The sequence below is a fragment of the Spermophilus citellus genome (assembly GCF_964194105.1).
Source record: "Spermophilus citellus genome assembly, chromosome: 4".
NCBI lineage: Eukaryota > Metazoa > Chordata > Mammalia > Rodentia > Sciuridae > Spermophilus > Spermophilus citellus.
The window spans coordinates 62,170,370-62,198,274 of record NC_138185.1 but is presented as its reverse complement, the minus strand read 5'-3'; the positions used below and the strand labels follow the sequence as shown (position 1 = coordinate 62,198,274).

Genomic DNA, 27,905 nt, shown 5'->3' with positions numbered 1-27,905 from the left:
CAACACCATAAAGGTAGAACATAAGTTCCAAAAAAGATTTGGATAACACGTTCCAGAGAGTTGACAGGAGAGAGGATAACAGTGTCTCTGAATCAAAGGAAGGCTTAGCAGAAGATTGAGCCCACATTTCCATCATCATGACAGGAACACCAACTCAGAACCCCAATTATCAAAATCTTACCCCACAAAAAAGAAATTGCATTCTTCTCATTATAAACCTCGTGAAATGTTTTATGTATGAAAAAGAATTATTATTATATTTTTAACATCATCAATAAAACATTTGTGGAAATGTTTCTCTTATTACTTAAGGACATGCATAATATCTTCAGTTTTTCCTCTTGGCTTATAGAAGCCTAAAATACTTACTGTTTGGCTCTTTAGTAAAAAAGTTAGCCAACTCCTCCCCTAGAGGATGCAGAGTCTTAGAGGTGCCATGGAGTTATTGGCAAGGACAGCTACACTTAAGGTGGAAACAGCATGGGCACAATCCTCCAGGTCTTAGAGTTTCTTCAGGTCTTTGGAAAATATGACCTTGAACTTCAGGTCTCCGAATCACCCCAGCAATCACATCACCGTAGCCCACCTGGTAGAAAACTATAAGGCTTCCATCAAGGACTACCCAGCAGTAACCACTGAAAATTCCTTGAGCCAGGATGACTGGGAGGTTTAGAAGAAAGTTTCCATTAGTGCTGATCATACCATGAGGTCAGTAACCGTCTCACTGGGACCAACCCAGAAGGAACTGCAAAGATTACAGGGGAAGACTCATGCCAACTGCCTCCCACTCACAGTAGGTGATGAAGTTATCATTGCCCATCTCCTAGTGAGGACCCACCCTGGGTCACTCAAGGCTGAGGCCTCGTGCTCATCGGAGAAAGCACAGGCAACTCCTCAAAGGGAGGAGGAGATGGGCAGCAGAGCTCAATTTGCTGGCAACAAATTCAGAAAGCTTCTAGCCAGATGAGCTCTGGGCAAGGATCCCTTGAGCCACCACATACTAGTCAAATATTGGGCCCTCTTCTTCCTTCAAATCACAGGTCCTTAGCTCTGGACACTGCAGGGAGTAGGGAGTGCTTTTCCCTCCAAAGAACATGATGTTCTGCCTCTTACACTTGTCTCATCAAACGCCAGCCTTCGGATCCAAGCTATGTGAATGAACTTGAAAAACGTGACATTAAATGAAAGAAGCCAGATACAAAGGAACAAATACTATGTGATTCTACCCATGTAAAATATCTAGAATAAGGGCAGGTGTGGTGGTGCACACCTGTAATCCCTGCAGCTCCGAAGGCTGAGATAGGAGGATCAAAGTTCAAAGCAAGTTCAAAACCAGCCTCAGCAACGGCAAGGCATTAAGTAACTCAGTGAGACCCTGTCTCTAATAAAATACAAAAATTGGGCTGGGGATGTGGCTCAGTGCTTGAGTGCCCCTGAGTTCAATCCCTGTACCCCCCCCCAAAAAATGTCTTGAATAAGCAAATTCATAAAGGTAAAGAGAGAATGGAATTGAGGTAACGGGGCAGGGAGTTGCTTGATGAGTTCAGAGTTTCTGTTTGGATGATGAAAAAGTTCTGGAGAGGGATCATGGTAATTGCTGCACAATATGAATATAGTTATACCACTGAACTGCACACTTAAAAATGGTTAGAATAGAGCCAGCCATGGGGGTGCATGCCTGTAATCGCAGCAGCTCAGGTTGGTGAAGCCGAAGGATCACAAGTTCAAGGTCAGCCTTGGCAATTTAGCAAAAACCTCAGCAACTTAGTGAGACCCTTGTCTCAAAGTTTGAAAGGGCTGGGGATATAGCTCAGTGGTAAAGCATCCCTGGGTTCAATCCCCAGTAATTACTGAAAAAAAAAAGCTACAATGGTAAATTTTGTGTGTATTTTACCACAATAAAAAATTGGGGGACAAACCCTTTGAAACAAAATAAAACTCCTAACCCTAGCTCAGTTCATGAAATTCACCCCAAATCATCCTTTTCCCTACTTTTCTCCCTACCACATGTCCATGGGGCCATATACTTATAGTGTTTCTGGTGTCTCTGCAGGCAGTGGTTTTTATGCACAAATTAGAAAAAAAGCATTCAGTATCTTCCAAAAAATGTGAAGGAAGAACCATCTTCAAATCCATGAATTGTGCTTTAGTTTAATCTCCTACTCTCAAGACTAATCAAGTGTTTAAGTTGGGTCCAGACTCTTAATTAAAGCTGTCAGCTCCTGAAAGTGCATTTTCTGAGCCCAACTCTCCAGTGAGAGACTGCAAACGTGGGGAACTCTTAACACAGCGAGACGGTGCGCTTTACCTTGCCTGCACACAATTGTGCGTGGTGGACTGGATGAGAAAAACACATTGTACCCCACAAATGCATACACTTAGAATTTTTCAATTAAAATAGTAACAGGCAAAATAAGAATTTAAAAAAACAGTTGGGCTCGGATGAAGAGCTAACCAGTTTTCAGGTTTGCTAATTGCTTTTCACAAAAAACAGATCCAACTGTGCATGGTGTTATGTTTTGCTATCAAACTGTTCTTATTTATTGCCTTAGTTTACAGTATACACTCTACTAGGAAGGACTATCATGTCTGTGATAGGAAAGAAATTGACTTTATAAAATGGAGACCTTTAAAGTGGTCAACCTCTGTCATCACTATGGCTGGAAATATTGTAGAAGGGTCAAATGGACAGTTGTTATTACTAATATTAGACCTTGTTTTATGGAGTTCTTTATAGTGTGCAAAATGCCTTCCCATATATTTTCTCATTTGGATGATCTAAGCATCTGTGTTTGTATGATTTCAGCACTTTGCGAATTATCTTTAGCAAATTTTTCTCACCTGATCATCTTCTGTCACTCAACCAAGCAGGTAGCAGCTTATTTTAATAACATTTGAGACAAAATCTAATTAGTGAAAAAAAAAACAAAAAAAAAAAAAAAAAACAAATCCCTTGTCAAGTCATGTGATTCATTCTAAAGCCAAACTTCTGCAGTCTTTCTTTGAAAGATGGTCTTCCCCATCCTATCATCACGGCACAGACTTCATGAACCTACAGGAACAGGGATGCTAACTTCAGGGAAGACTCCAGAAAGCCTTCATTTAAGGTTGAAGTTCGACTGGATCCACAGAGCCCCAGTTGGGCCAGGTCATGTGCATTGTGCAAAGCTACAAAAGTGAACAAGACAGGGTCCTGCCCCGTTTTAATATAGGTTTCATTATTATTTAGGTGTGGGAAGGCCAATAAATCAAGAGATGACTGCCATTGAAAAAAAATGGTTTGTTATACTCCTGGACCCCTGGAGGAGGGGGACAGCATACCAAGTCATGGCGGGGGCACACAGGGAAGACCAGGGTAGACCAGGAGGCAGAGGGAGAGGGGAAAACTGACGGGAGCCTTTACTGAGGTTTTGAGGTTTCCATAGGAAGAAACGGGCAAGGGAGGGTTAGCAGACTTAAGTTTGGCTAGTTGGAATAATTCTAATGGGTTCTGGGGTGTGGGGGCTGTCCCTAGTTGCCTGGAATCTTGCCTTGCAGTGATTAAAGAAGGAGAATAGTGGCCCTGAGAGACAGCCCAATAAATGAGTTGGTGGGGTTATGGGCGCAGATTTGTATTGGAAAGACATACTCCCAGGCCAGTCCTTTACTGTTTCCAGGACTTGGCTAACCCTAGCAATCCCTCCAGGGTCAGCAAGGCCCCAGATGTCAATGCATCAGAACACAAAAAATAAGAGACATAGTGAATCCTACTGTCAGCAGTTACCCTGTGGGTGGAGCAGCCGAGGCAGCTGACTCTGGCATACAAACCCAGGCCTCGATCGGTACTCTCTCAACCGTAAGAGGAGGCATTTAGACTGTGTAAAGGGCAGGATTTCTTTAAATCTGTGGGTTGTGAAATAGTTAAATATGAAAACAAGGTGACAAATGCTGTAACCGAGTGGAGTGCTCTGGGAGGAGAAGGGAAAAGTAGCTGAAAACCGAAACTCAGGGTGGTTGTTAGGGAGGTGCTGGGGCTGGGTTTGGGGGTCAGCATGGAATGGTGTTATGGATAAGCTGGCCAACAGGGTGGAAGGGGGGATCTGGCTTCTGAGAGGCACCAGATGAAGACCAAAAGTCAGAGGAAAGGTCCTCAATTGAAGGCCAGTTCCCCACTGTCCCAGGGGACACTGGTGATGTGTGGAGGTGATTTTCATCGTCACACTGTGGGCTGCCCGTGGTACTCAGTGGATGAGGCGGGATGCTTCCGAGTATCCTACAGCGCACAGATAGCACCCTCAGTCCCAACCCCACCAAAAAAGAAATACCCTGACCCAAATATTGAGAGAAGTAAAGTTGGAAACCCCTGCACTGGTGAAAATACAGGATATAAAAAATATAGGGATTTGTGATGCCCAAGTCAGCAGGCTTCAGCATTCCTCAGGGCCTGGCCTAGAGGCAGGAAAAGAGAAAGAGGAGCCAGGTGTTAGCAGGGCATTTGGTTCCCTCTCAACTTGGGTGTCAGGGGCTTGGGGCAGGGGAGGGGAAATGTTGGTCCAAGAGTACAAAATTTCAGTTTCAGGACGAATAAGTTCTGGAGATCTTGTGTACAATGTGGTGACCATAGCGAATAACACTGTATTGTCTACTTGAGAAATGCAATCAGGTGGATCTTCGGTGTTCTCACCAACACACAAAAAAAAAAAAAAAATCAAAGAATGACAAGTCAGATGATGGATATGTTAATTAGTTTAATTTAATCATTTCACAACGTATACATATATCAAAACATCACACTGTAAATCATAAATGCACAGAGTCCTTAGTATCTGTGGGTGATTGATTGCAGGACCCCCTGCAGACACAAAAATCCAGGGATGCTCAAGTCCCTTGCATAAAATGGTGCAGTATTTGCATATAACCTACACACATTCTTTGAAATACTTGAGGTCATCTCCACTTTGAATACCTAATCTAATGGAAATGTTATGTTAGTAGTTGTTATGTTGTATTGTTTAGGGAATAATGACAAGAAAAAAAGTCTGTACGCGTTCAGTACAGAAGCAATTTAAAAAAATTTTTTTGATGTGAAATTGGTTGAAGCCATGGATTTGGAGGGTTGACTGTATATTTAATTTCTATTTGTCGATTATACCTTAGTGAGGCCAAATGGGGAACTGACTCAAAAACAAGAAGAATGGATCTTTGTATCATCTCTTGAAGCTGTACTGCATGAGAGCAAAACCTGTATATGTCCAGCTTTGCTAGAGTCCCAAATGGGGTATTCATCAAGAAACTTTTATAAAATGAATGATTTTAAAAAATTCAGTTGGGTGCAGTGTTGGCCTCACCTGGAACACTCCTAGATTTGGGAAGAATCACTGAGCTGGGCTTATTGAGGTTTGCTTTTTGAATAAGCAGTTTTAGGTTTTTATGAAATCAGATCTATCTCCATTCTCTATGATTTCTTTGTATCCTTCTGAATTAAAAAAAAAAAAGAAGTCTTTCACATACATTCATCAACCTTCATCAGAGACTCGATAAGTATTATCCTTCTTTTTCTATTAATTTCTTATGGTTTGCCTCCTTTAAATACTTAACTGTTCAATCCAGTCCTTCCCCCAAGGGTGTGCAGGTACTCCTGGTACTCCTTGTGATAATGTAGATGATTTTAGGAATTCCGTGGTAAATATTTTTTAATTAATGGTTTTTGAGAGTTTTTTAAATGAGTATGTAATCATGATGTCAAACCTGTGTTTCCCAGATGGAATGTTTAGGTTAAGGGCAAATTTTTAAAGATGAGCCTTTTTTAAAAGTTAAGTCATTGACAGTGTGTGGGTGATAAATAGGGAAAGCTGTCGACAGGGAAGTGGGAATCACTGAAGTTTGGGAAACACTGGCTAAATCCTTCTGAAGCTTGTTATGCTGTCTAGAGAAGGGGGCCAAACTGACTTCCTCCCATCTCACCTCAGATTGTTAACCAGCTACTCCAAACCAGTAATTAGAATTCTCTTTGACAATGATTTTTTAATCACACATCAATTCTTCAGTGTAGCTTTTCTGGGTGATCTCTTTTGCCTCGTTAACCTTTCATTAGACTTGGGCTATTACTGTGCTTTTAATTATTATACTCAGCTTGATATCTGACCTAGCAGGTTATCTCCACAAGGAGGGCTGATTTTGAGGGCTGGGGTTGCAGGGCTGGGTGTGAAAGGATGATGACCTGTGGGGCAGCACACCCAGAAAAGCTGAGTGGACTCTGGTTACAAGGGCCAGAACTGGCTGAGCATTCCCAGACTCCAACTGGACAGTACAAGAGCTCTGCCTCCCAACAGGAAATGGAGAGAGATCAACTGAGTAGCGGCTGTTAAATTAAAATGGTACTGTGTCTTTGAGAACTAGATTTGGGGGGATGAAACTTAAAACCTAAAGGGACACCAGGATAAGACACTGGTGAGTCCTGTCCTGTTGTCCAGACATCTGACTGTGAAATGGGAGGATATTGCCTGTTGCCAAATAATGTCGAAAAGACATTTCAATATATCCAAAAAATACACGCATATGTAAACACACACGCACGCGCGCACACACACACACACACACACACAGACACATATACATAAGTACCCTAATTCTAAGGAAAACAGCTAGAAAAATCCAGACTCAAAAATCAGTGTAGCTAGACCTTAACTTTACCCCAAAGAATTCTCATTTAATCATAGAGTTCCTACAAATGCATGACTTCCGAGGGATTGTAATTATTTCTTTGGACCACATCAATACCTTGACTGAAAGGCTAAATAGACCTTTAAAAAATGAGTAAACTACAAAGTATTTCCCCAAACCACACACTCTGTAAATTGGTGGGAAATGTTTTTTTAATTATTAAAAATAATTAGTCTTACGTACAACTTTTCTAAAACATACACGGGACACAAAGTGGGGTCCCAGGGACACATACATTCATCTGTCCTGCACCTGCATGATAGCAAAGTGTGGTGATGAAACTGTGTGTCAGGCCATGGAATTTGACAGAGTTAAATAGAAGGTGGGACTGGAAAGGGCCTTAGAACACTTTTCCTCCAAAACCTTCTCCACCAAAGGAAAGAATAAAGGACTCCCTCCCCACCTTCCTCCTGCCCCCAACCCCTTGCAAGGTGACACCATTAACATTATTTATCCAGCTACCACAAAGCAAATTGTTGTCACAGTTGGTTATTGAGTTAATCTTTAACTGTTGAGTTAATCTTGCTGCCTCTGTTGGAGTTCTGGTGGTAGACATCTTTTTTTTTTTTCATTAGTCAACACTATTTTTATTTACTCACACACTTCTCAATATTTCACTCACCATTCCTTCTTGCATATCAGAAAGCCTTTCTAGAAATCTTATTTCTTTTTTTAATTGATTTTATTTTTAAATACATAACAGCAGAATGCATTATAATTTTATTACACATATAGAGCACAATTTTTCATATCCCTGTTTGTATATAAAGTATGTTCACACCAACTCATGTCTTCATACATGTATTTTGGATAATGATGTCCATCACATTGCACCATCATTGCTAATCCCTTGCCTCCTCTCTTCCCCTCCCACCCCTCTGCCCTATCTAGAGTTCATCTATTCCCATGCTTCCCCTCCCTACCCCACTATGAGTCAGTCACCAAGCCTACATCTTGGGAACAGATTTTTACTCCTCACATATCAGATAGATCACTAATCTCTAGGTTATATAAAGAACTCAAAAAGCTAAGCACCAAAAAAACAAATAACCCAATCAATAAATGGGCCAAGGACCTGAACAGACACTTCTCAGAAGAGGATATTCAATCAATCAACAAATATATGAAAAAATGTTCATCATCTCTAGCAATTAGAGAAATGCACATCAAAACTACTCTAAGATGTCGTCTCACTCCAGTCAGGATGGCAGCTATTATGAAGACAAACAACAATAAGTGTTGGTGAGGATGTGGGGAAAAAAAGGTATACTCAAACATTGCTGGTGGGACTGCAAATTGGTGCAGCCAATGTGGAAAGCAGTATGGAGATTCCTTGGAAAACTGGGAATGGTACCACCGTTTGACCCAGCTATCCCACCCCTTGGTCTATACCCAAAGGACTTAAAAATAGCATACTACAGGGACACAGCCACATCAATGTTTATAGAAGCACAATTCACATTAGCTAAACTGTGGAACCAACCTAGATGCCCTTAAGTAGAGGAATGGATAAAAAAATATGGCATATATACACAATGGACTATTACTCAGCAATAAAAGAGAATAAAGTTATGGCATTTGTGGTAGACATCTTACCACGTATGAATGAAAGCAACAGTGTGCAGGAGCTGAGTCATGCTAAAACAGATGCAGAGTCATGTTAAAGCAGGTGTTGAAGCGTGCTCAGTAGTGCTAGAATAGAGGCTGCACCATGCAAGGGCAAAGGCTAAGTCATGTTAAAACAGACTCTGAGTCATGCTGAATCCTGCTGTCCTATGTGATTAACCAGGGGAGACCAACTCCAATGGGGTTTATTTCCAGACTCAAATGGGAATCTCAAATGAGAACTTTGGTACTAATTCTAAGGGTTCAAATGGGAAGCAGGGGAGGAACTGGGAGGCCCACCCCCCTGGGCTATGGCTGGGACCAGGATGTTGCCCATTCTGGAGAATCCAAAGTGAGATCTCGTTCTCCCTCTGTAGGCCTCCAGGTGAGCTGTGGGGTCTCCTGGTGATTGAAGAGGGCTTTTCAAGGAAGAACTGGGTTTATAAATAATGCATTTCCTTTGTCTTGCAGGAATTCTGGAGGCAGAGGTACAATCAGATCAGCTGTGAACAGCTTACATAGCAAATCTAATAGGTTTGTAAATGAGATTTTGTGTTCATTTGTTTTTGCTGTAAGGCAGCTATTAATCTGCTTCTCCTCTTTGCTGGATGGTGCCCTTCTTACTTAGCAAATAGATCTGTTTCATTTCACTTTGGTTTTGCATTTCCCTAATCACTTTTGGGGGGAAGCTGTCGATGAAAGATCACATGAAATGGTCTAAGGTCCAGAGGCTGTAGAGATGGAAACGCAGATGGCTAAGAGTTACTTTCTGGAGAAGAGCCTACCTACTTTGTAGAGCTTGGGCCACCAATGAACTTACTTGAAACTTGCATTTTTGCTGAGCAGTGGAGACCCTGAAGGAAACCAGGACTTTAACCCAGTTTTATTGTGGTAGATGGCTTGTTCAGGAGGTTAAGATGGAAATAACACATTCAAGAACTTTGCTGAGACCCCTTAAAATACGTAGGGAGTCAACTCAGTAATGTTAACCCTGATCATTGAAGGTGCACTCTGAATTCTGAAAGAGCTTTATTATCTTATGTGATGTGATGATGCTACATTGGAAGCCTTGGGGACAGAGCTTGACTAGGGCACAGACTGATGCAGGGGAGCATGCAGATAATCTGCAAGCCAACAGACCCAGGATTGCCACTGGCTGTGATTGCACTGTGCTTCTAAGTCCCCTTCTCCACCAATGACAAGTGCCCCATACCTCTGACCTTCAGTCTCAGAAGCCCAAGCTGAAGGAGCAATGGAGGAAGTGCCAAGATACTTGACATAAACAAAGGCCACTGCTCGAACTGAAGTTTTCATCTTGCTTCTAAATGTCTTATTTTGTTCATGCTGGGAATGAGAGGTCATATTATTCAGAAGACAAGTTTGTTATTTGCCTTTCCATATTTTTTCTTGGCTCTTTTGACCTTAAGAGACCTGTCAAGTACATCTGTCCCTGTGTGACTGACTTCAGAAACTGCCCCTTTTGTCCTTGACATCGTTGCTTCTAGATCTCCAGTGACCTCTTGACCACTTGAAGCTACCATGCAAATATTACAGAAATAAAGGGCAAGGCCATGTGTGCCTAAATTCCTCTCTGTTCCACTGTGGAAAGATGCCCCCTTTGGGAGAAACAAGATCCTTCCCCTCAAGGCCAAGCCCCCATGGTAACTTGCGGAGGTTTGGGCTTATTGAGTGGGAGAGGTGGGAACTGTCTTGGGAAGCCAGGTAGCCCTGGATTCAGCTCCTGAGTTTGCTAGCTAGGGCCCCAGGTAGGTAGTGTCACCTTCTGCACCTCAGCTTGCCATGCAAATAGAATAGTAATGCAATACATTATTGAATGTAAGGGTTTATGAAGATACTCCAATGACACTTGTTATTATCACTGTGGGTGTGTTTGTGGTATGAGAAAATGGTGACTCAGGGTGTGTTTTGGGAGTTGGGAAGTGACACAGCTTAAGGCTGAAACATACCCCAGGTGCCACATAGGGGATCAGGGAGAGCACTGAAAACAGAAGGGCACATTCACTAAAGTGGGATATTTCAGCTCTGCAGTCCAGCTGTATTTGTATGACACAGAACACACGAGAACTCCTCACAGAGGCAGTCCCTGGGGATATCTGATCCATACCTTGTGAGACAGATAACAAGGCAGAGGCCAGAAACCCAAAGTGACTTTCCCACATCCTACAGCCAGGTAGCAACAGAGCCAGGGTCCAGTAGGTCCAGTAAGATTTTGCAGCAATGCAAGGTCCCATCCAAGGTTACAGTAGAAAGTAGGGACAGAAATGGGATTTGGCTGCTCTCCAGGGCAGCATTTGTCTCTTCCCCTTTCCTGCTTTCACCACCTTGTGTCTCAAATACGTCTGAAAAGCCCTTCTGGAAGTCTCTGAGCAGATCCCCTCTTCAAACCTCTGCAATAGCCTACCTCTGCAGGTGCCTCTTTCCTGAGCAACACTGGGCCCCTGCAATATGCCCCAATTTCTGGGGAGCATCACGAGGACTGAATCCACTTAAAGCCATGAGATGCTGGGCCCTGGTCACTTATGAGAGCATCAGCAAGCCCTTTAGGTTTGTCCTAACAAGTCCTTACCACTAACATTACAGCATCTCTGTCATTTATACTACTGTAAATTGTGGTAAAGCTTAGGGTATTGGGGTATAACTGCTGAACCCATAATCCCAAGGTCACTGCCCCTGCCTGTGGTCACAGAAGTAGGCAGTATCAAAAGGATGCAGCCATACCAGTTCCTCCTGAAGCCTCATAAGAGAGCAGCCAGTGGTACATGCAGGGAATACCGGTGGTCCTTTTAGAACTCTAAAACCTCATGGTTGGATAGTTTCCTCTTCTTCACTCTCCTTCCATAAATAGGGAAACTATGGCTCCGAGCGGTAAAGCGATTTATTCATATTCACACAGCTTATGAAATCCTTCCACTCTACTCTCTGCTTTCTTAAATGAAAACAGTAAGAATTCTAAAGGGTCAGCTTTTCTGTTTCCTCTTATAGAATCCTTTAAGACTGCATGATAGAAGTCCACCTGCCTTTCATTGCTGTCCTCTGCAAAGTTACATATATTTGGATCTGAGATGAGTAGTAGCATCCAGAGGAGACAGGAGTATTGAGGAATGGAGGTGGGTAAGTGGGAGGAATGAGGGAGACAATATACACCCCCACATGGATTTCTCCTCTACCTGCAAAAAAAGGAAAAGGAAACATTGGGTTTATAGCTCACTAACAGGATTTCATCTCTTTTAACTTGGAAAGGACAGAGATGTTTGGTTTGGACTCTTTAAAGTCCCAGGATTCAGCATCACAAATCCACTTATCATTCTAACTGGGAGGACCTGCTGTCAGCCCAGACAAAAGGAACTTCGGATGTGACCCAAATGCATCTGCGTGCATACAGCAGAAGGCAGCCAGGCTTTCGTGCTGCCTTTAAAGATATAATTGTAGCCTAGTTTCTTAGAAACCTACTAGCATAGATTTCAGGTCTCTGAATTCAAGTGAGTCCTCTAATGCCCGGTGTTACTGAGTCAGGTGGAAAGATGGTTTATACCCAGAATTGTGATCCATCCCAGGCACACAAAGCCAGTCAGCTCCTTCATCCACTCCAAGCTCCCCCAGGATCAATTTCAAAGTCAAATTCAACACTTATTTATTGAGCACCTGCTATGTTAGACCATGAGGGAATGTAGGAATGTGTACGAGAGATTCCCTGCTTGCATTCTAGTAGGACAGAGAGACACAGCATGAATAACTCTGTCACCGGCAGATGTTTCTTGTGTCAACAAAAGAGTGATGGGAATGTGGGGGAGGAGAGAGAAGCCGCAGTCTACAGAGACCTTGTCCTGGCATAAGCTTTTGTCTTCTCTTTATTGAGTTTGCAAGCCATTATATGATGCTTTGCAGCTAATAGAACTGTTACTTGTGGAGTTTCTTATCAATAGCTTAAATAGGAAACATTACTATTCTGGTGTGACTGCCAGGTTTCACTGGGAGGAAACATTGAGGGTGGAGGGGTAGAAAAATAGTATTATCACCCCCCTTCCTGTCTCTAAGAATGTATGTAGGTTATACCCGAGGGAGAGAGTTTGTGCATTCTAGAAGATAAATAGACTTCCTTCGCTTCTCAGGTAATAACTGCAATTTTGCTCTTCTGAAGTTTACATTCAAGCTCGTGCAAAAACAAAACTATTAGACTTGTCATTGGCATGCTAACAGATCATGTCTACCTTCGTCTTTACTTATTTTTTTCCCTCTTTCCAGAGCCGAAGTTGTAATAAATGGCTCCTCATCTCCAGCTGTCGTTGACAGAAGTAATGAAAGCATTAAACACAACATCCAGCCAGCTTCGTCCAAATGGAGACACAACCAGACGCTCTCTCTGAGGATCAGGTACTGGTAATTACCTATAGGACAAGAGGCAGGCTTGGCCTTCTCCAGTGCAAGCCTGCAAATTGTCCCTCTCCATCATCTAAAGAAGTAGAATAGAAATAAAATGTTTACCTCCTGCAGAGACAAGCTTCATCTGTAAACGATCAATTGGAAATAAAACCCAGAGTGAGCCCAGCAACCTGGCATGTGTACATAGCAAATTGGGCAGGGGAGGTGGCAGGAACTCCCTGCTGAGATACCTGGCTTAGGCTAGGGCCATAGAGCACCTGGGAAATGGAGGCCACAGGTGGCCTCTTTTTCTCTTTCAGCCTGCCTGTCATCTGCACCCCTGTTTGTCCTCCTCTTGCCCATGGTGAACTGTTCCCTCCCATAGTTCTTGTGGCTTGAAATCCTGCCCCTCTCCCACAACATGAAAATAAAAACTCTTAGCTGAGAGACCCAGGAACTGACATGACACCTGATCCTGAAAACAGAAGTCTGTTTCTCCAGAGAGTAGGATTGAGGAAATGTGGAGAAGAATTATAATTGCAACATCTCTGGACACTTAGTTTAGATGTAGCCATGATTGACCTAGCAAATATTAGTCGGTATAATCTATTTGTTTCCAAGCATTGTGTTGCCATCCCAAGGTGCTGACATGAATCAGAAGTGTTAGGCAGAGAAACACAAAAAGAAGCAAAGACAGGGCAGAAGAGGAGGACATACTCATTTGGTGGTATTGCATCTTAGCAACAGGTGGAAATAAGGAGGTGGAATGAGGAGCCGTTTTCATTTTGCAAGGGGTCTTAGAGGACTGCCGGGAAAGGCTGGTCTAGAGCACTGGGCTTTGAAGGACAACTTGGAGTTTTCCAGATGTGCCAAGCCACATCCCACATGCACAGAGATTGAAGTCTGATGTGTGTGTTGGGTGCCGCAGGAGCATCAACAAGGAGTGGGGAATAGAGAGATGGAGATGAAGGTGAAGGACAACCAGGACCAGCTAAGGAGAGCTCTGATGGCCATCCAGGCCATCAGCATGGGGAAGGAGTGGAGAATATGCACCAGCAATGTTGCCACACATCAGGGAGTTGCTCCTTCAGATAGGAAGTGCCCCACTCCCTAGCTCTTGAGGTTTGTTTGAGGACATGAGGGGTATGGTAATAGAGAGGAATGAGATCTATGGGTCAGGTAGCTGGGAATCCATCTGAAAGAGATGTCCTTGGACTCCACCATCCGCCAGCCTCCCACTTCTTCAGTGTCTCCTCAGAGGCTGTGTGGGGAGGTCCTCCAGCCTTGTCAGTCTGCCCCCTGTGACCAGGACACCTGGAGTCAGCAAGACCACCACATAGTTCCCTTTGACAGCCACAACAAATTACCATTAATTTAGTTGGAAACTACAGAAATTAGTCTCTCATGGTCTGGAGGCCAAAATCCTGAACATTCCCACCAAGAGCTATGGGTGAGGGACCCCTCCTCTTGCCTCTTCCAGCTTCTGGGGGCTCCAGTTCACCGTGGGCAAACTGGAGGGTTGTCACAGAACAGGGGTGCAGATGCCAGTCTCTGAGGTCATTCTTACAGGGTCTGCTTAGTCTCATCTCCTGTCTCACATAGGATACTGTCACTGGATTTAGGGCCCACCTGGGTAATCCAGGGTGATCTCATCTCCAGATCCTTAATTTAATTACATCTGCAAAGATTATATTTCCAAATGTAGGTCACACTCACATGTTCCTGGGGTCAGGAGGTGAACATTTATTTCTAATGGTCACCATGTACAGCACCGCTGTACCTATTAGTGAAATTCCCCTGGCAGCACAAACCCAGCTGCAGTTCTCTCTGGCCCTTCCTTTTGCCACTGGGCAGAGAAACACACATGCACACTCTCACACCCACATGCCCACACACGCTCCTGCACTTTGCTTTCGAAGACCAGACTGTGGCCTCCATGGGCATCCTGGAAACACCCGGCTACCTTCAGAGGAACAATGTGTTTTCACCCAGAAGGAAAAGGAATCTCCCTCTATTTCAGTCAGTTAATCACCAAAATTGTTCATAATAAAAGATTCTGCAAGTGATTTGCAATGATGCTTAATAATTGATAGTCATTTCTCACAATTAGTTAGAAATTAATTCCCTCACAGAGGTATTTATTTATGGGCTTTCTAGGGACTCTCTTTGCTTTTAAATACTTTGGGGTAAGTAGTTGCAAGGGTTTTAGTAATTTCCAAACTATATGAATGTGCCGAGTTATGTAATCCTTGGTAAACCTAGTTTTAAAAAAATAGCACCTGTTTTCCATCAAAAGGAACAAATTATTCAGCAAGGGTGATTTCCCCTGTATAATAGCAAGAGATCAGGGCCACAAATGTGGAAAGACAAGTGAATGGAGAATGTCATACCCGGCCAAGGGTTTTAGGTACTCCTTGGCCATATGAGAGCCCCCCAAACCTGGGCAAATCACAGCCCCCCTCAGAATCAGGATGTCTTAGGTGTCAGCTGGAGCTTCTGAAGTTTCCATAGTTCTCAAGTGACTGATCGTACAGCCTCTTGTGATATTCACAGGCTGTGCACATCTCAAATCCAGCAGCCTCTTGGGCTTCAGCGTCACCATTTGTACAACGGGGCAACCATCCTGCAGATCCTCACATTTGAAGACAGCATGAGCATTCTGTGCCTACAAAGCTCTGTGGGAAGGGAGGCCAGCATCCCTGGGTCTTTCTAGATAGGGGCTCACCACAGGAGATGAAATTTATTTTATTTATTGAGTAGCCAATTCCTTTCTCTTTATGGCTTGAATTATCTCTGAAGATTCATTAGGTAATTTAGGCAGCTGGCTGGGATGCTCAGGTTCCTGGAAGAAGGCTGTGTGTTTTAAGTAAAACTCCCCTAGGGATTCCATGAGGGCACCCTTTCTTTCCCTAATCCAACCCCATCCCTTCTCTTGGGCTTTTCTAGATGATTCTAGAACTTGCCTTCTAAGTCAAAGGTACCCAGGACTAGACAGCTGCCCTTTGATCACCTTTGTTCTGAAACACCACAAAGGAGCCTTTCTCCTTTGTGGACCAGGGAGATGGTGAGATTCACAAATCCTGTTCCAGGTGGGGGGAGCCAGAGACACACTCTACACAATGGACGAGCCAGCAAAGTGGCAGGCCACCCTCTCAGTGTCTCAGAGAGGAAGGGGTGGTACCCCTCCCAGTACCAAGTTCCCATTCACCCCTACTTGGCCTCTCTGCCCAGGAAGGCTTCCATGAAAGAAAATAAGCCAATGAGGATTGAAGGCCTGTGTCATCCTGGCTTAATGTCCCTAGTTCAGGACTCCCTCTCACATGGTGGCACTGAATCCCTCTGAGAGGATTGTGATGCAGGGGGGTCAAATGTCTGAGTTTACCCCAAACTAGAACATTTCTGGGACAAGGAACATTCAGTGCCATACGTAAACCTGGATGGTGGACCTCCTTCTATCCTGGGGCCTTCTGTCAGTCCTGGAACCCATCCTAGAGGGTATCTGAACTCTTGTTATTCTCTACCTGCTTGCTGGGGTGCAGCAGCCCTACACAGTGACATAGGACAGGAAAATCTGGTTTGGCAAAGCGCGTCTGGCAACATAGAGACTTTCCTCATGCATGTTTGGTTTCCATAGGAAGCAAATTTTAAAGTTCTTGGATGCTGAAAAGGATATTTCCGTCCTCAAGGGGACCCTGAAGCCCGGAGACATTATTCATTACATCTTTGACCGTGACAGTACAATGAACGTGTCCCAGAACCTGTACGAGCTCCTCCCCAGAACCTCGCCCTTGAAGAACAAGCACTTCCGGACCTGTGCCATTGTGGGCAACTCGGGGGTCTTGCTGAACAGTGGTTGTGGGCAGGAGATTGACATGCACAGCTTCGTCATCAGGTAACCACCTGCACTGGTGCCCAGAGCAGCAGGTATACTGACGCTGAGCATTGCAGTTGTCCCAAAAGATTAAACAAGACACATTGGTGGGCTTAGTCCCTATTCTCAACCTTGAATGCACATGGGAGCTACTTGAGGATCTTTGTCTTCAGGTGTCCAGACTGTACCTCCAACCAATTAAATCATCTGGGGGATAAGGGAGTCAGGGCAGGTATGGCCAAGGGAGCTCCAGAGATTCTGGTGCACAGCCAAGGTTGAGAATCACTAACCCAGAGCAGTGGGAGGCAAACTGCCTATTGTTTTTTTTAAATATTTTTTGGGGGGTGGGGTACTGGGGATTGAATCCAGGGATGCAGAACCACTGAGCCACATCCCCAGCCTTTTTTGTATTTTATTTAGAGATAAGGTCTCACTGAGTGATTTAGGGCCTTGCTAAATTGCTGAGGCTGGCTTTGAACTTGTGATCCTCCTGCCTCAGCCTCCCAAGTTGCTGGGATGATAATCATTTACCACCACATCCAGCCGCCCCCACCCCCATTTTTATAAATAAAGTTTTATTGGAACATAGCCACTCTGACTCATTTTCACATTGTCAATGGCTGCTTTCTTTTCATGATGCAGAGTTCAGTAGTTGGGCAGAGCTGAAGCGTTGTTGCTAAAGCAACACAGAGAGCGTATACCCTGCAAAGCTGAAAATATTTATTATCTAGCACCTTTTCAGAAAAAAAGTTTGTTAACCTCTAAACAGAGCCTGGCACAAAAGGTTAGTAAGAAAATCTCCTGGCTGACTTGGATTGTTGGTCCAAATTGGCAAAGCTCTTTATAGCATCCTGGAGGGTGGCACTCTGCTAGTAACTTCATCATGCTGTAGTCAAAGTCTGAAGTGAGGGAGTGACAGAGAAACTTGGATTTTGTACTTGACCATCATTTTCCTCTAAAATATCAGTTCTCATTTTTCAGTCTCTGGGGATGTTTGGACTCAGTTTGGACCCATGGCCAAGAACACCTGGCCCCAGCCCATTCAGACTTGAAAACAAGGCTTTGCTGTCCCCTGGTCAAAAGTAGGACACTTGGAGCCTCAGATTTCATTCCAAATAGCTCCTGGCCCAGGAAGAACCTCACACTGTGTCTCATGTTTCTGTTGGGACTGTCCTGATGCAAAGAAAGTCTTGTTCCTGGACTTTGGGAAATGATCTGATCATAGAATTCCTTGAAACTAAGGACATGGGAAGGAACAGGTCTAATTACCTTAGTATCCCCTAGGACTGGAGAACTATCACAGTCTGGTAGCCAAAGTGGCTTCCATTTTGTTCATCTTTGGCAGGTCTCTTTGTCTCTGGTATAACCAAAGGCTTAGCCCTTAGTTTTCAAAGTCCTTCAGGCTAAAGACTGGTTGGAGGAGAGGAAGGAAGCATGGTGGATCTGTCTGACTGGAGGCCAGAGGAGCAAAGGTGTGGTGGGTGTTAATGGTAAGGCCAGATTCCTTCCAAGGTGCCGGGCAGGCTTGAGGGAGGCCTTGCTGGTCTCATGGAACACATATAGGCCATGCCTCTTTTCTTTGCCACGAAGAATGACTTTCAACAGCGAGCTTTCTGTGTTCCACCAAACCCTGCCTCAGGAATTTCAGGAGGCAATGGCTGATTTTGGCTCACAGCATCCTCTTTGGCACACACGGTAAATAGTGTGGTTTCTGGCTCTGATGCCCATTTGTCACATGGCTCAGAGCACATCACTTGAATTGTCTTTTGGGGCTTCAGTTTAACTGTCTGTAAAATGGGTGGCCTGGGCTTGCTTTGAGTTCTTCCATTATGAATCCTGTCCAGGCTGTAGCCCAGTACTTTTCAAATGGGAACATGTGTGCATCACCTGGCTTATTAAAAGTCTGAATCATCAGGTCTGAGGTGGGGACTAAGGCTCTGCATTTTTAACAAGCTTCCCAACGGATGTCACTGCTGCTGGTGTGCAGCCTGCACTTAGGGCCATAGCATGCTCTGTTGCCACACACACACAGTCAAGAGAGTATGAGGTTGTAAGCATTAAAGGAATGACATTTGGAAATTCCTCAGATAACATGTCCCACAGGGTGAGGCACATTTACTGTTAATTCTTTGTCCACCCTATGTCTCCACCACATGCATTCACCTAGACTGTGAGCTCCTCCAAAGCAGAGTGGCTATGCCATCTTATTTTCTGGAGGGGTACTGGGGATTGAATTCAGGGGCACTCAGCCACTGAGCCACATCCCCAGTCCTATTTTGCATTTTATTTAGAGACAGGGTCTTACTGAGTTGCTTATCGCCTCACTTTTGCTGAGGCTGGTTTTGAACTCGTGATCCTCCTGGGATTGAAGGTGTGCACCACTGCACCCAGTTGGCTATGTCCATCTTTACCTCCAGGCCAAGGCTGTGTGCAGTACAGAGGAGTGCCTGCATGTGGTTGACATGGATGAGACTCTGCTATTCCAATAAGCTCCCTGTGGTTCTGCCAAGATGACAGGCACCATGACAGTCCTGATGGAGATGTCTCTGTCCATGTTAATCTGAGTCTTCAATTAAATCAGTCCACCCTGGGTCCCTCCTTTGTGTGAGAGTCTCAAAGACACATAGGACCTTACTCCCTTTAAGAAAACTGAATGGGAAACATGAGCTGGGGGTTCTGGTGAGACACAGAGCACATAAACACAATGAGCTTGCAAAACATGGCACCTCCTGGGCTTCTGGAAGACGTGGCATTTGAGTGTGGCTGACTTGGACCAACAAAAGTGGGGAGGAGAAGGGAAGAGCATGAGGAAAATCACAGAGGCAGAAAGACAGGTTCAGGGATCAGGGAGGCAATGGCTTGAGCAAGCACAGGCTGCACGAGGTGCTGCTGAGACAGGCTGGGCAGGAGGGCTGGTACTAGGAGAACGACAGGAGCCTGCAGTGCCAGGGTGAGGAGGCCATGGCTGACTCAGGGCCATGTGCAGGGGGAGTTCCCAGAAGTTTAGGGATCAAGAGTTCATTGTGTGCTCACATGTGCACACACAAGCACAGCCCCTCCAGAGGGAGAATCCTACCAGCAAATGACCTTTCACAGATAAATAACCTTTCAGATCACCCCTGAACATTCACTGGGCACTTAGCATGTACCATGTGCTGTTCTACACACTTCACCAGTATTAACTTATTTAGTTTTTGCAGAACAGGCATATTTTATTTTATCCCCAATTTGTAGAGAAGAAACTGAGGCACAGAAAGCCCAGAGGCACACAGCTAGTGAGGGCCAGGGCCAGGCCACGGACCAGGCAGTCTGGCTTCAGAGCCCACATACCTGCCTCCCTCACTCTGCAGATGGCTCAGTGTAGACCTATGAATATGGTTGTTTCTGGAAAAGGTTTACTCCTTTTCTGCCCAGAACCAAGCCCTCTCACAGCCCACCCAGAATTCTTTGGACATAAGAGAGCCTAGAACAGGTGTAAGACTTTCCTGACTCTGCCCTTTCTCCATAAATGAAGCAGTGTGGGGAAGAAGTGTACCTAAGGCATCCATTTAGGGCACAGCTGCCCCCTGCCCCCAAGCCCCCAGGCATCCTCACTGAGACTTGGTCACTGGAATAGCCTGAACCTCCCAGCCTCCATTGTGAGCAGGAGCCCATGTGCCTCAGTGTTTCATAGCACCTTCCAGAGGATGGCATCCTACACTGCTGTCTGCTTCCTTCTTTGCCTCCCCGCAGCTCCTCCTGGCCTGCAGTTGACTTCAGTAAGTCTCAACTTCACTGAGTCCACCTGACCCTGCTCTTAGGAACTGGAGGTTGGTCTGGAGGAGGCCCCAGCCATCAGGGAAGGTTTGGGAATCCTGGCTCAGCACAGCTTAAGGGCAATAGGTAACTAAGACCAAGGTGGCGCAAGACTGGATAATGTGCTGGCAATAATACTCCAATCTCTGCAGCCTGTGGCAGGGGCTCCTGAAGGTGTCCTCCAACAATTCTATTTCCTTGCAATATTTAGATATCAGAGATAGCAAGGTCTGAGGGCAGGAATGGAGGGGGCGGGGCTCAGTTGGAAATAGTTATACAGGCTTTGGAATCGGATACAACTGAGTTCGAATCCTGGTGGTTCCCTTACTAACCCTGGGACTTTGGGCAACTTAATTGGAACACTCTGTGCCTCAGTTTGCTCATCTATAAAAAGAGGGTGACTAAAAATGAGTCACAGTACAATGAACTGATCTCTGTTGATGACTAGCCAAGTGGCTGGCACACACCAGGGGCTCCATAATGTTCATTTTCTTTCTAATTGTTCTACTTTTTCTACCCAGTTACAGAAGAAAAGTCCTTGCTTAAGGCCAGGAGTAAATGGTGTCTTTCTGGATTTCATCATCTGGCGATGGCATATAGCCCCCAGTCTTCACATCTTCACAACCTCGGTTCTATACATACTTATTCTAATTTCTCAAGTTTATTTCTACCATCAAATCCCAGGCAGCATGGAAGCCTCCCCAGCAGCGCCCCCTGCTGCCTTCCAAAGGTCCTTGGTACAGGCAGGAAGCCCAAGTGTGCTCATATAAACCAGAACCCTTGAGGATGGGAGAGGCCCCCAAGATAGTCCCTAGTTAAATAAGAGGCTGTCCATCCTGGCAGCCTGACGGATTCATGAGCAATTTCAGTGACCTCTTATTTCATCCTCTGATACCCAAGTCCTTCCCTCCAGTAAATCCTACAACTTTTTTTGTTGTTGTTGCCTAATACAAATGTGCCCATATCACTCTCCTGTTCGAGAACCTTTAGTAGTCTCTGTTTCCTTCTGAACGAAGACTTTGACACATAGGCCTTTCGATATCTTACATGTCTAGCATGTCTCTCTAGCCCCATCTCCTTCACATGACTTGCCCCAGTTAGACCAAATCACTTGCCTTCCTCTGAACACTCAGGCTATTTCACACCCTCTGCAAAAAGTGTGTGTGTGTGTGTGTGTGTGTGTGAGAGAGAGAGAGAGAGAGAGAGAGAGAGAGAGAGAGAGAGAGAGGGAGAGAGAATTCTTAAGCTCTGGAACAGCTGAATGGCTCTCTAGCTAAGGGACCTGAGGAATCTGTACTTTTAACCAGTACCCAAGGTGATTATTCTGTTTTAGCAAATTGGAGAAAGACTCTCTTCCCATGCCATGTCTACCATTGGATTTCTGCTCATCCTTCTAGACTCCCTCAGTCATCAGCCCCTACTACTTCTCCTCCCTGTAAGAATGATGAAGTCATGGGCCTCTTAGTGTGGCCCAGCTGTGGTCTAGGCACTGGGCATGTGTAACTGCAGTAATCCCTGTGGGGCTGCTGTCGTGATCTCTGGCATAGCCCTCGGGAAGCACAGAGAGATGAGTACATTGCCCATATTCACAGGTAGAAAATGTCAGAGCTGAGTTTTAAACCTGGGAGTCTGTCTTCAGAGCCCACCCTCTGCCACCTGCAAGCAAGTCAGCCTGCCAACAGCATCTTCATCTTGCAGCTGAGGACTGCCTCTCTTGCCCCTTTCTTCCTCTCCTAGATCCTGAACTCCAGAATGGAGGTACTTTGTGTCCCCAGGGCCTAGTAAATTACTAACTATGTGGTTGAGGCTTAATAAACATTTGTGGCAGGAGGAGGAGTAAGGATAACAAAAGAAGTCTGTCATTCAGGGAGATGCCCTGGGTTTATCTTTGGTGATGAGTTTGAAGAAAGAAGAGGGAAACAATTAAAAAGGTTACATGTAAGAATAGGGTTCAGCTTTTCTAAAAGGACCCTGTTGCCTTTTTCCTCCTCAGGTGCAACCTGGCTCCGGTGCAGGAGTATGCCCGGGATGTAGGACTCAAGACCGACCTGGTTACCATGAACCCCTCGGTCATCCAGAGGGCCTTCGAGGACTTGGTCAATGCCACGTGGCGGGAGAAGCTGCTGCAGCGACTGCACAGCCTCAATGGCAGCATCCTGTGGATCCCTGCCTTCATGGCCAGGGGTGGCAAGGAGCGTGTGGAGTGGGTCAACGAGCTCATCCTGAAGCACCACGTCAACGTGCGTACTGCGTACCCCTCGCTGCGCCTGCTGCACGCTGTCCGCGGGTGAGCGACCTCCCTGTGCAGGGGGCTGTCACTAAATATGAGACATACCTTGTAGGCGATATTCCTTTCTCAAGTGCATTTCCATCCCAGCACTACCAACCATTAGCTGGATGACCTTAGAAAGTCACTTGACCTTTCTGGGTCCCTTTTCCTTGAGAAATTGGGGAGGTAGCAAAAGGGTCTTATCCGGCATGCCAGTTTTGACCAATTGGTCGTACTTACTTGGAGAGCTATGGTAAGAATGATCTAGAGGTTCTGTGGGACCAGATGCCACAAACCTGGGAAGGGAGAAAGTGGCTAGAGTATCAAATATTTGCCATCCCAGGTAGGTGATTTCTCCGGAAATCAGGATCAAATGGAATTGGCTTCAAATATGTCCCCTAAATGTCTCTAGTTTCTTCATTAGTAAAATAGGAATGGGATGGTTACATTGGAGGGATGTGGAGACTAAATGAGATAGTATTTGGGAAACGCTTAGTGTACCATGATGGAAGAAACACTCAGTGCTGTCTCCATTATCATTGTCCGTGGTCATCACCTCTACTTCCCTATGTAATATTCTCTGACTGTGCAGAACATTTCATGCTTATTAAGCTAAAAGATCAAAAGAGGGTCTGATGGGATATAATTTGGTCCACCAGTTCCTCTCTCTGAAACAAGGAACAAACTTCACCTAGGAAATCAGAAAGAAATAGGAAGAGGTATAAGAGTTTTGAGCAAGATTGATATAAATAACTGAGTAGTGGGCCTGGGTTTGTGGCTCAGTGGTAGAGCGCTTGCCTAGCACCTGTGAGGCACTGGGTTCAATCCTCAGCGCCACATAAAAATAAATTAAAAATAAAGGTATTATGTCCAGCTACGACTAAAAAAATTTAAAAATAATAATAATCAAGTAGGGGTTCTCTGGGTTAGGACTAGGTGTCTAATTCTAGAAAAGGACTTGAAGAATTAAGGAAGCCAGAGAATGTTGGGAAGGTTCTAAACTATTCTTGTTAAGGGAATAGTTTAATGGTCACACAGATGAGGCTCTTCAAAGTTCAGCCTAACAAGTAGTAATTCTCAACTTCCCGTTTCTTTTCTCCCATCCATGAGACCTGGTATAGACTGCCTAGGCACTTGGACCAGTAAATTGGTTAGGAATAGTACACATTATAGCAGCCACCAGAGAATAGTTGGATGTTAAGCATCCATTCTCTCTGTTCTAGTCTTCTATTACAGTGAAATAAATCACCTCAAAACTTAATGACTTTAAAAATAACATTATTTTTGGTATTTTTCACAATTTCTATTATCAGAAATTCAGGAATGGCTTAGCTGATGGTTCTTGTCAAGGTCTCTACAGTTAACAGTCAGATAGTGGATGGCAGGAGAACAGTGGGAACTGGAACATCTGGGATTGATTGTATCTCTCTCTTCATATAATCTTAGGGATTCTCAGTGTGGCCTTTTTACATGGGCTAGATTGAGCTTCCTCACAGCATGGCGGCCTCAGAGCAGTAGGACTACTTATATGGAGACCCAGGCTTTAGTACAAATGGTCCAGAGACCAAGGCAGATACTGATTGTCCTTGTAAGACCACATAGTGTTACTTCTATCATACTCTACTAGACAACCAGTCACTAAGGAGGTCCGGAGTCAAGTGGAGTGGGCACAGACCCCACCTCTCAATAGGAGAGTACCAAACAATTCATGAGCATATTTTAAAATATAAGCACCATTTATTGAGTGATTGTTATGTGCAATATCCTAGTCTAGATAGTGTAATTCAATAGTGAAAAATAAAATTCTTAATCTCATTAGCACCCAAAATTTTTGATGGAGAAAGATAAATGATAGGTAAGCAAATAAATAGGATACTTACAGAGAGTGCTATCAGAAAGGTTTTCTCTAGAATAAAGTTGGTTTGTGCTAAGATTTGAGGAATGAGATGACAGTAGCCACATACAGTTCTGGGAAAGAACATTCCAGATAGAAGGAAGATTCTCAAGTGCAAAGGACAAAGGGAATATATATTCAAGGATCAGCAAAAATACACGTGGTTGAAGCAGAGTGAGCAAGGAGAAAAAGATAGGAAATGATATTGGCAAGAGAGACAAACTAGAAGACATTTAGCATTGTGGGCCATAGTAAGGAGTTTGGACTTGACTCTAAATGTTTAGGAGCAGCCATGGAAGTTGTAGAGGAGATCTGACTTATGTCTTTAGAAGATCTTTCTTGCAACAATGAAAACTGGAATAGGTGTTGGAGAGCTGTTGTGATAGCTCAGACAGAAAATAAATATGCCTTAGACGAGAATGGTAGCATGGGCTGTATATCAGTTTGGTCCAATTTGCTCTGTAATGTGGAGGGACAGAAAACAGGATCTGCTGATGCCTTCTATTTAAGGACCTTTATGCATGAACTAAAGAGAAGAATCCAGGATGATTTAGGATTTGAGTGTGAGCAAACAGTTGGATAGTGGCATTATATTCCATAAGAGAACCCAGAGAAGTCAATGTATATTTGGGAGCATTAAGGAAGAGTTCTTTCTTGGGCATAAATTTGAGGTGCCTCTTACAAATACTCTGACCACTTATCCTGTACCCAATTGTCCAACAAACCACATGGGAGATCACACCTTTGCTCCAGGGACATGGCAAAGTCTATTGTACAGACTCCTTACCAACCAGGAGGCATTGGAATGCCCTTCACTGGGGCCTTAGCATAACTCTGGGAAACCCTGTGAGCCACCCACAAAAGACTCTTGCCCTCATAAAGATGACTGACTCTGAGGTACCCAAGCCTGTGACCAACATTGGACACTTTTGGTGGGAATTGACACAGGGAACCCATTGTTCCAAAGACCCTAAAGAGATATTCAATACAGGGCAACTGCATTTGTGGCTGATGGAACCAGAGAGATACCTATAAAAACACAGGGCTCACTGAAGCCATTCATATTCCTTATCCTGGAGGTTGACCTGTCAGGGCTCCCATCAGCATTTTTTCACTTTGTCCCTGTCACAGAGAGGGTCTGTCACAGCAACCCTCATCCATGATTTCAACAGCATATCTTTGCAAAAGAAGGAAACTCTTGAGTGGTTTTGGGGGGTCAAATGGATAACAGAAGCAAAAGAACCTCTCTTTGGTGAAGAGAGAAAAAGTTCCATGGATGCGGAATGGGCAGCCACCTGGAAGAAACCTAAGCAGCCAGAGCTATTTCCAGCTCTAATTGACTCTCTTTCATCTGTCAAAATAGCATTAAGAACCAGTAATAAGCCTTTTAAACAAACAGGCTGTTAATCCAGAGATTGCAATATCTTCCTCTGCGGGAACTCCTGGGAGGATACTACAAGAGAGACAGGTGGGGCCAGCCCCTGCTTTTAGCAAATGATGGGGGTAGGGAAAAGGAGTCTGCTAGGGCCTTGGAATGGATTTCCTCTAATGATCCTCCCCCTCTGTGGGGCCACTGGACCTTGTAGAATGCTGAGTCCAATAGGGCATCCATGAAAAGTGGGCATATGTGTAATAAGAAAAAGGGCTTGACTCTGCCTTAGTGGGGCCTGGCCTGGTATTCACTGCAAATGAGGGAATAGACTGGAGAGGGATGTAGAAGGAAGCCATATAAGAAAAGACCAAGGGATTGTGGAGAAGAAGGCTAAGGGGGAACCTGGGACCTGGCCAAGAGGCAGCATTGCCTGGCATCTAAAATACAGCCTTTGCTCTAGGAACACCTCCAAAGGGTTCAAATCCCGGCTCCATTTGTTGCTTGGTTGTATCACCTGTCTTCCCAGCCCCAAGCCCTGCTTTCTTTGTCTCTTTACTGGGAAACTCCCCTTCCTCAGAATGCAGGTCCCATTCTACACAGGGAAGCATGTGATCAAACAGCATGACTTCTGTGATCATGGCAGCTGCCACCAACCACTTGGAGAGCTACCACTTGGAAAAGGGATTGGATTTGTCCTGGGGATTCACAAGACAGAACTAGGCAGGCAGTGGAGCCACAGGGAGCAAAGTGCAGTTAGGCCTACGTTGATATCATACCCTAAAGGAGTCTGAGCAATCACTAAGTCAAACTTGTCAGTCACAAGTTCTTCAGCCTGAAGTTTCATGAATGAGCTCTAGTTTGCCGAATAATCTTCTTTTTTTTTAATTTAAAATCTACTGCCCAAATGAATTTCATTCTGCCATCATGTATAACAAATTAGGAATAAATAAATAATTTAATAAAGGAAATAAATAAATAAATAAAATCTACTGCCCATCAAAACCCTTTGTTTATTGGGTATCTGTGGGGAGATAAATATTTTTTATCGTGACAAAATATGCCAAACATAAAATTTACTATTAATAATTTTAAGGGTACATTTCACTTGGATAAAATTCACTCTTAGAAGAAAATAGGGGAAAATCTTCATCACCTTGGGTTTGGCAGTAGTCTAAGTTTGACACCAAAAGCACAGGCAATAATAAAAAATATAGATAAATTATTCAAAATCAAAATGTAAAGCATTTGCTAACATTTGCATAAAAGGCAATTTAGCAAGAGTGTAAAAAGAAAATCTATAGAGTGGGAAAAAATATTTACAAATAACATATTTGATAAAGGATTAACATCCAGGATATGTAAAGAATTTCCAAACAGTTCAACAGTGAAAAAATAACCCAATTCAAAAATGGCAAAGGATTCTACCAGAGTAAATATACAAGTGGCTAACGAGCATATGACAAGATGCTCAGCATCACTGCTCCTTAGGGAAACACAAGTAAAACCACAATGGGATACTGCCACTTCAAGCCACTAGCATGGCTAATATGGAGGAGGAGGAGGAGGAGGAAAAAGGAGGAGGAGGAGGAGGAGGAGGAGGAGGACAAAGACGACAACGAAAAATATTAGTGAGAATATGGAGAAACTTAAACCCTTGGTTTTGCTGATGGGAATCTCATATGAAATCGACTTCTCAGGCACCCTAGAATCTCCATCTTGCAATTGAAGAACTTAGTGCTTAGACAAGTTAGGTGTTTTGTATGATGTCAGTCAACCAGTAAGTAGAATGACCAGGAATGGAGTGGTGTTGACTCTCATTCAAAGTACCAGGTGCAGCACAAATTTGTACATAACCATTCTGGAATGGTGGGGAGTGGAGAAGCTTAGTGGACGGGGAGTTGCCACACTTGTTAGTAGCACATTAATGGTCTACGGAGACTCGGCAGTTGTTCAGAACATGGGACAGCTTTCCCACCCATCAGGGCGAGCTGAAAGGTCTCACCAGACACCAGTACTG

General features: G+C 44.4%; 1 protein-coding gene across 2 annotated transcripts in view; it reads left to right on the top strand.

Annotated features, from left to right (window-relative positions):
* ST8SIA2 (ST8 alpha-N-acetyl-neuraminide alpha-2,8-sialyltransferase 2) overlaps positions 1 to 27,905 on the top strand; it is a 70,143-nt gene that overhangs the window by 26,926 nt on the left and 15,312 nt on the right. For both annotated transcript variants that reach the window (XR_014021702.1, XM_081292241.1), the window contains exons 2-5: positions 8,779 to 8,841; positions 12,571 to 12,699; positions 16,322 to 16,579; positions 22,347 to 22,640. Coding sequence is in view for 1 of the 2 variants with exons in the window: in XM_081292241.1 (XP_081148367.1) it covers positions 8,779 to 8,841; positions 12,571 to 12,699; positions 16,322 to 16,579; positions 22,347 to 22,640 (744 nt within the window). In the remaining variant the exon portion in view is untranslated. The remainder of the gene's footprint in view (positions 1 to 8,778; positions 8,842 to 12,570; positions 12,700 to 16,321; positions 16,580 to 22,346; positions 22,641 to 27,905) is intronic.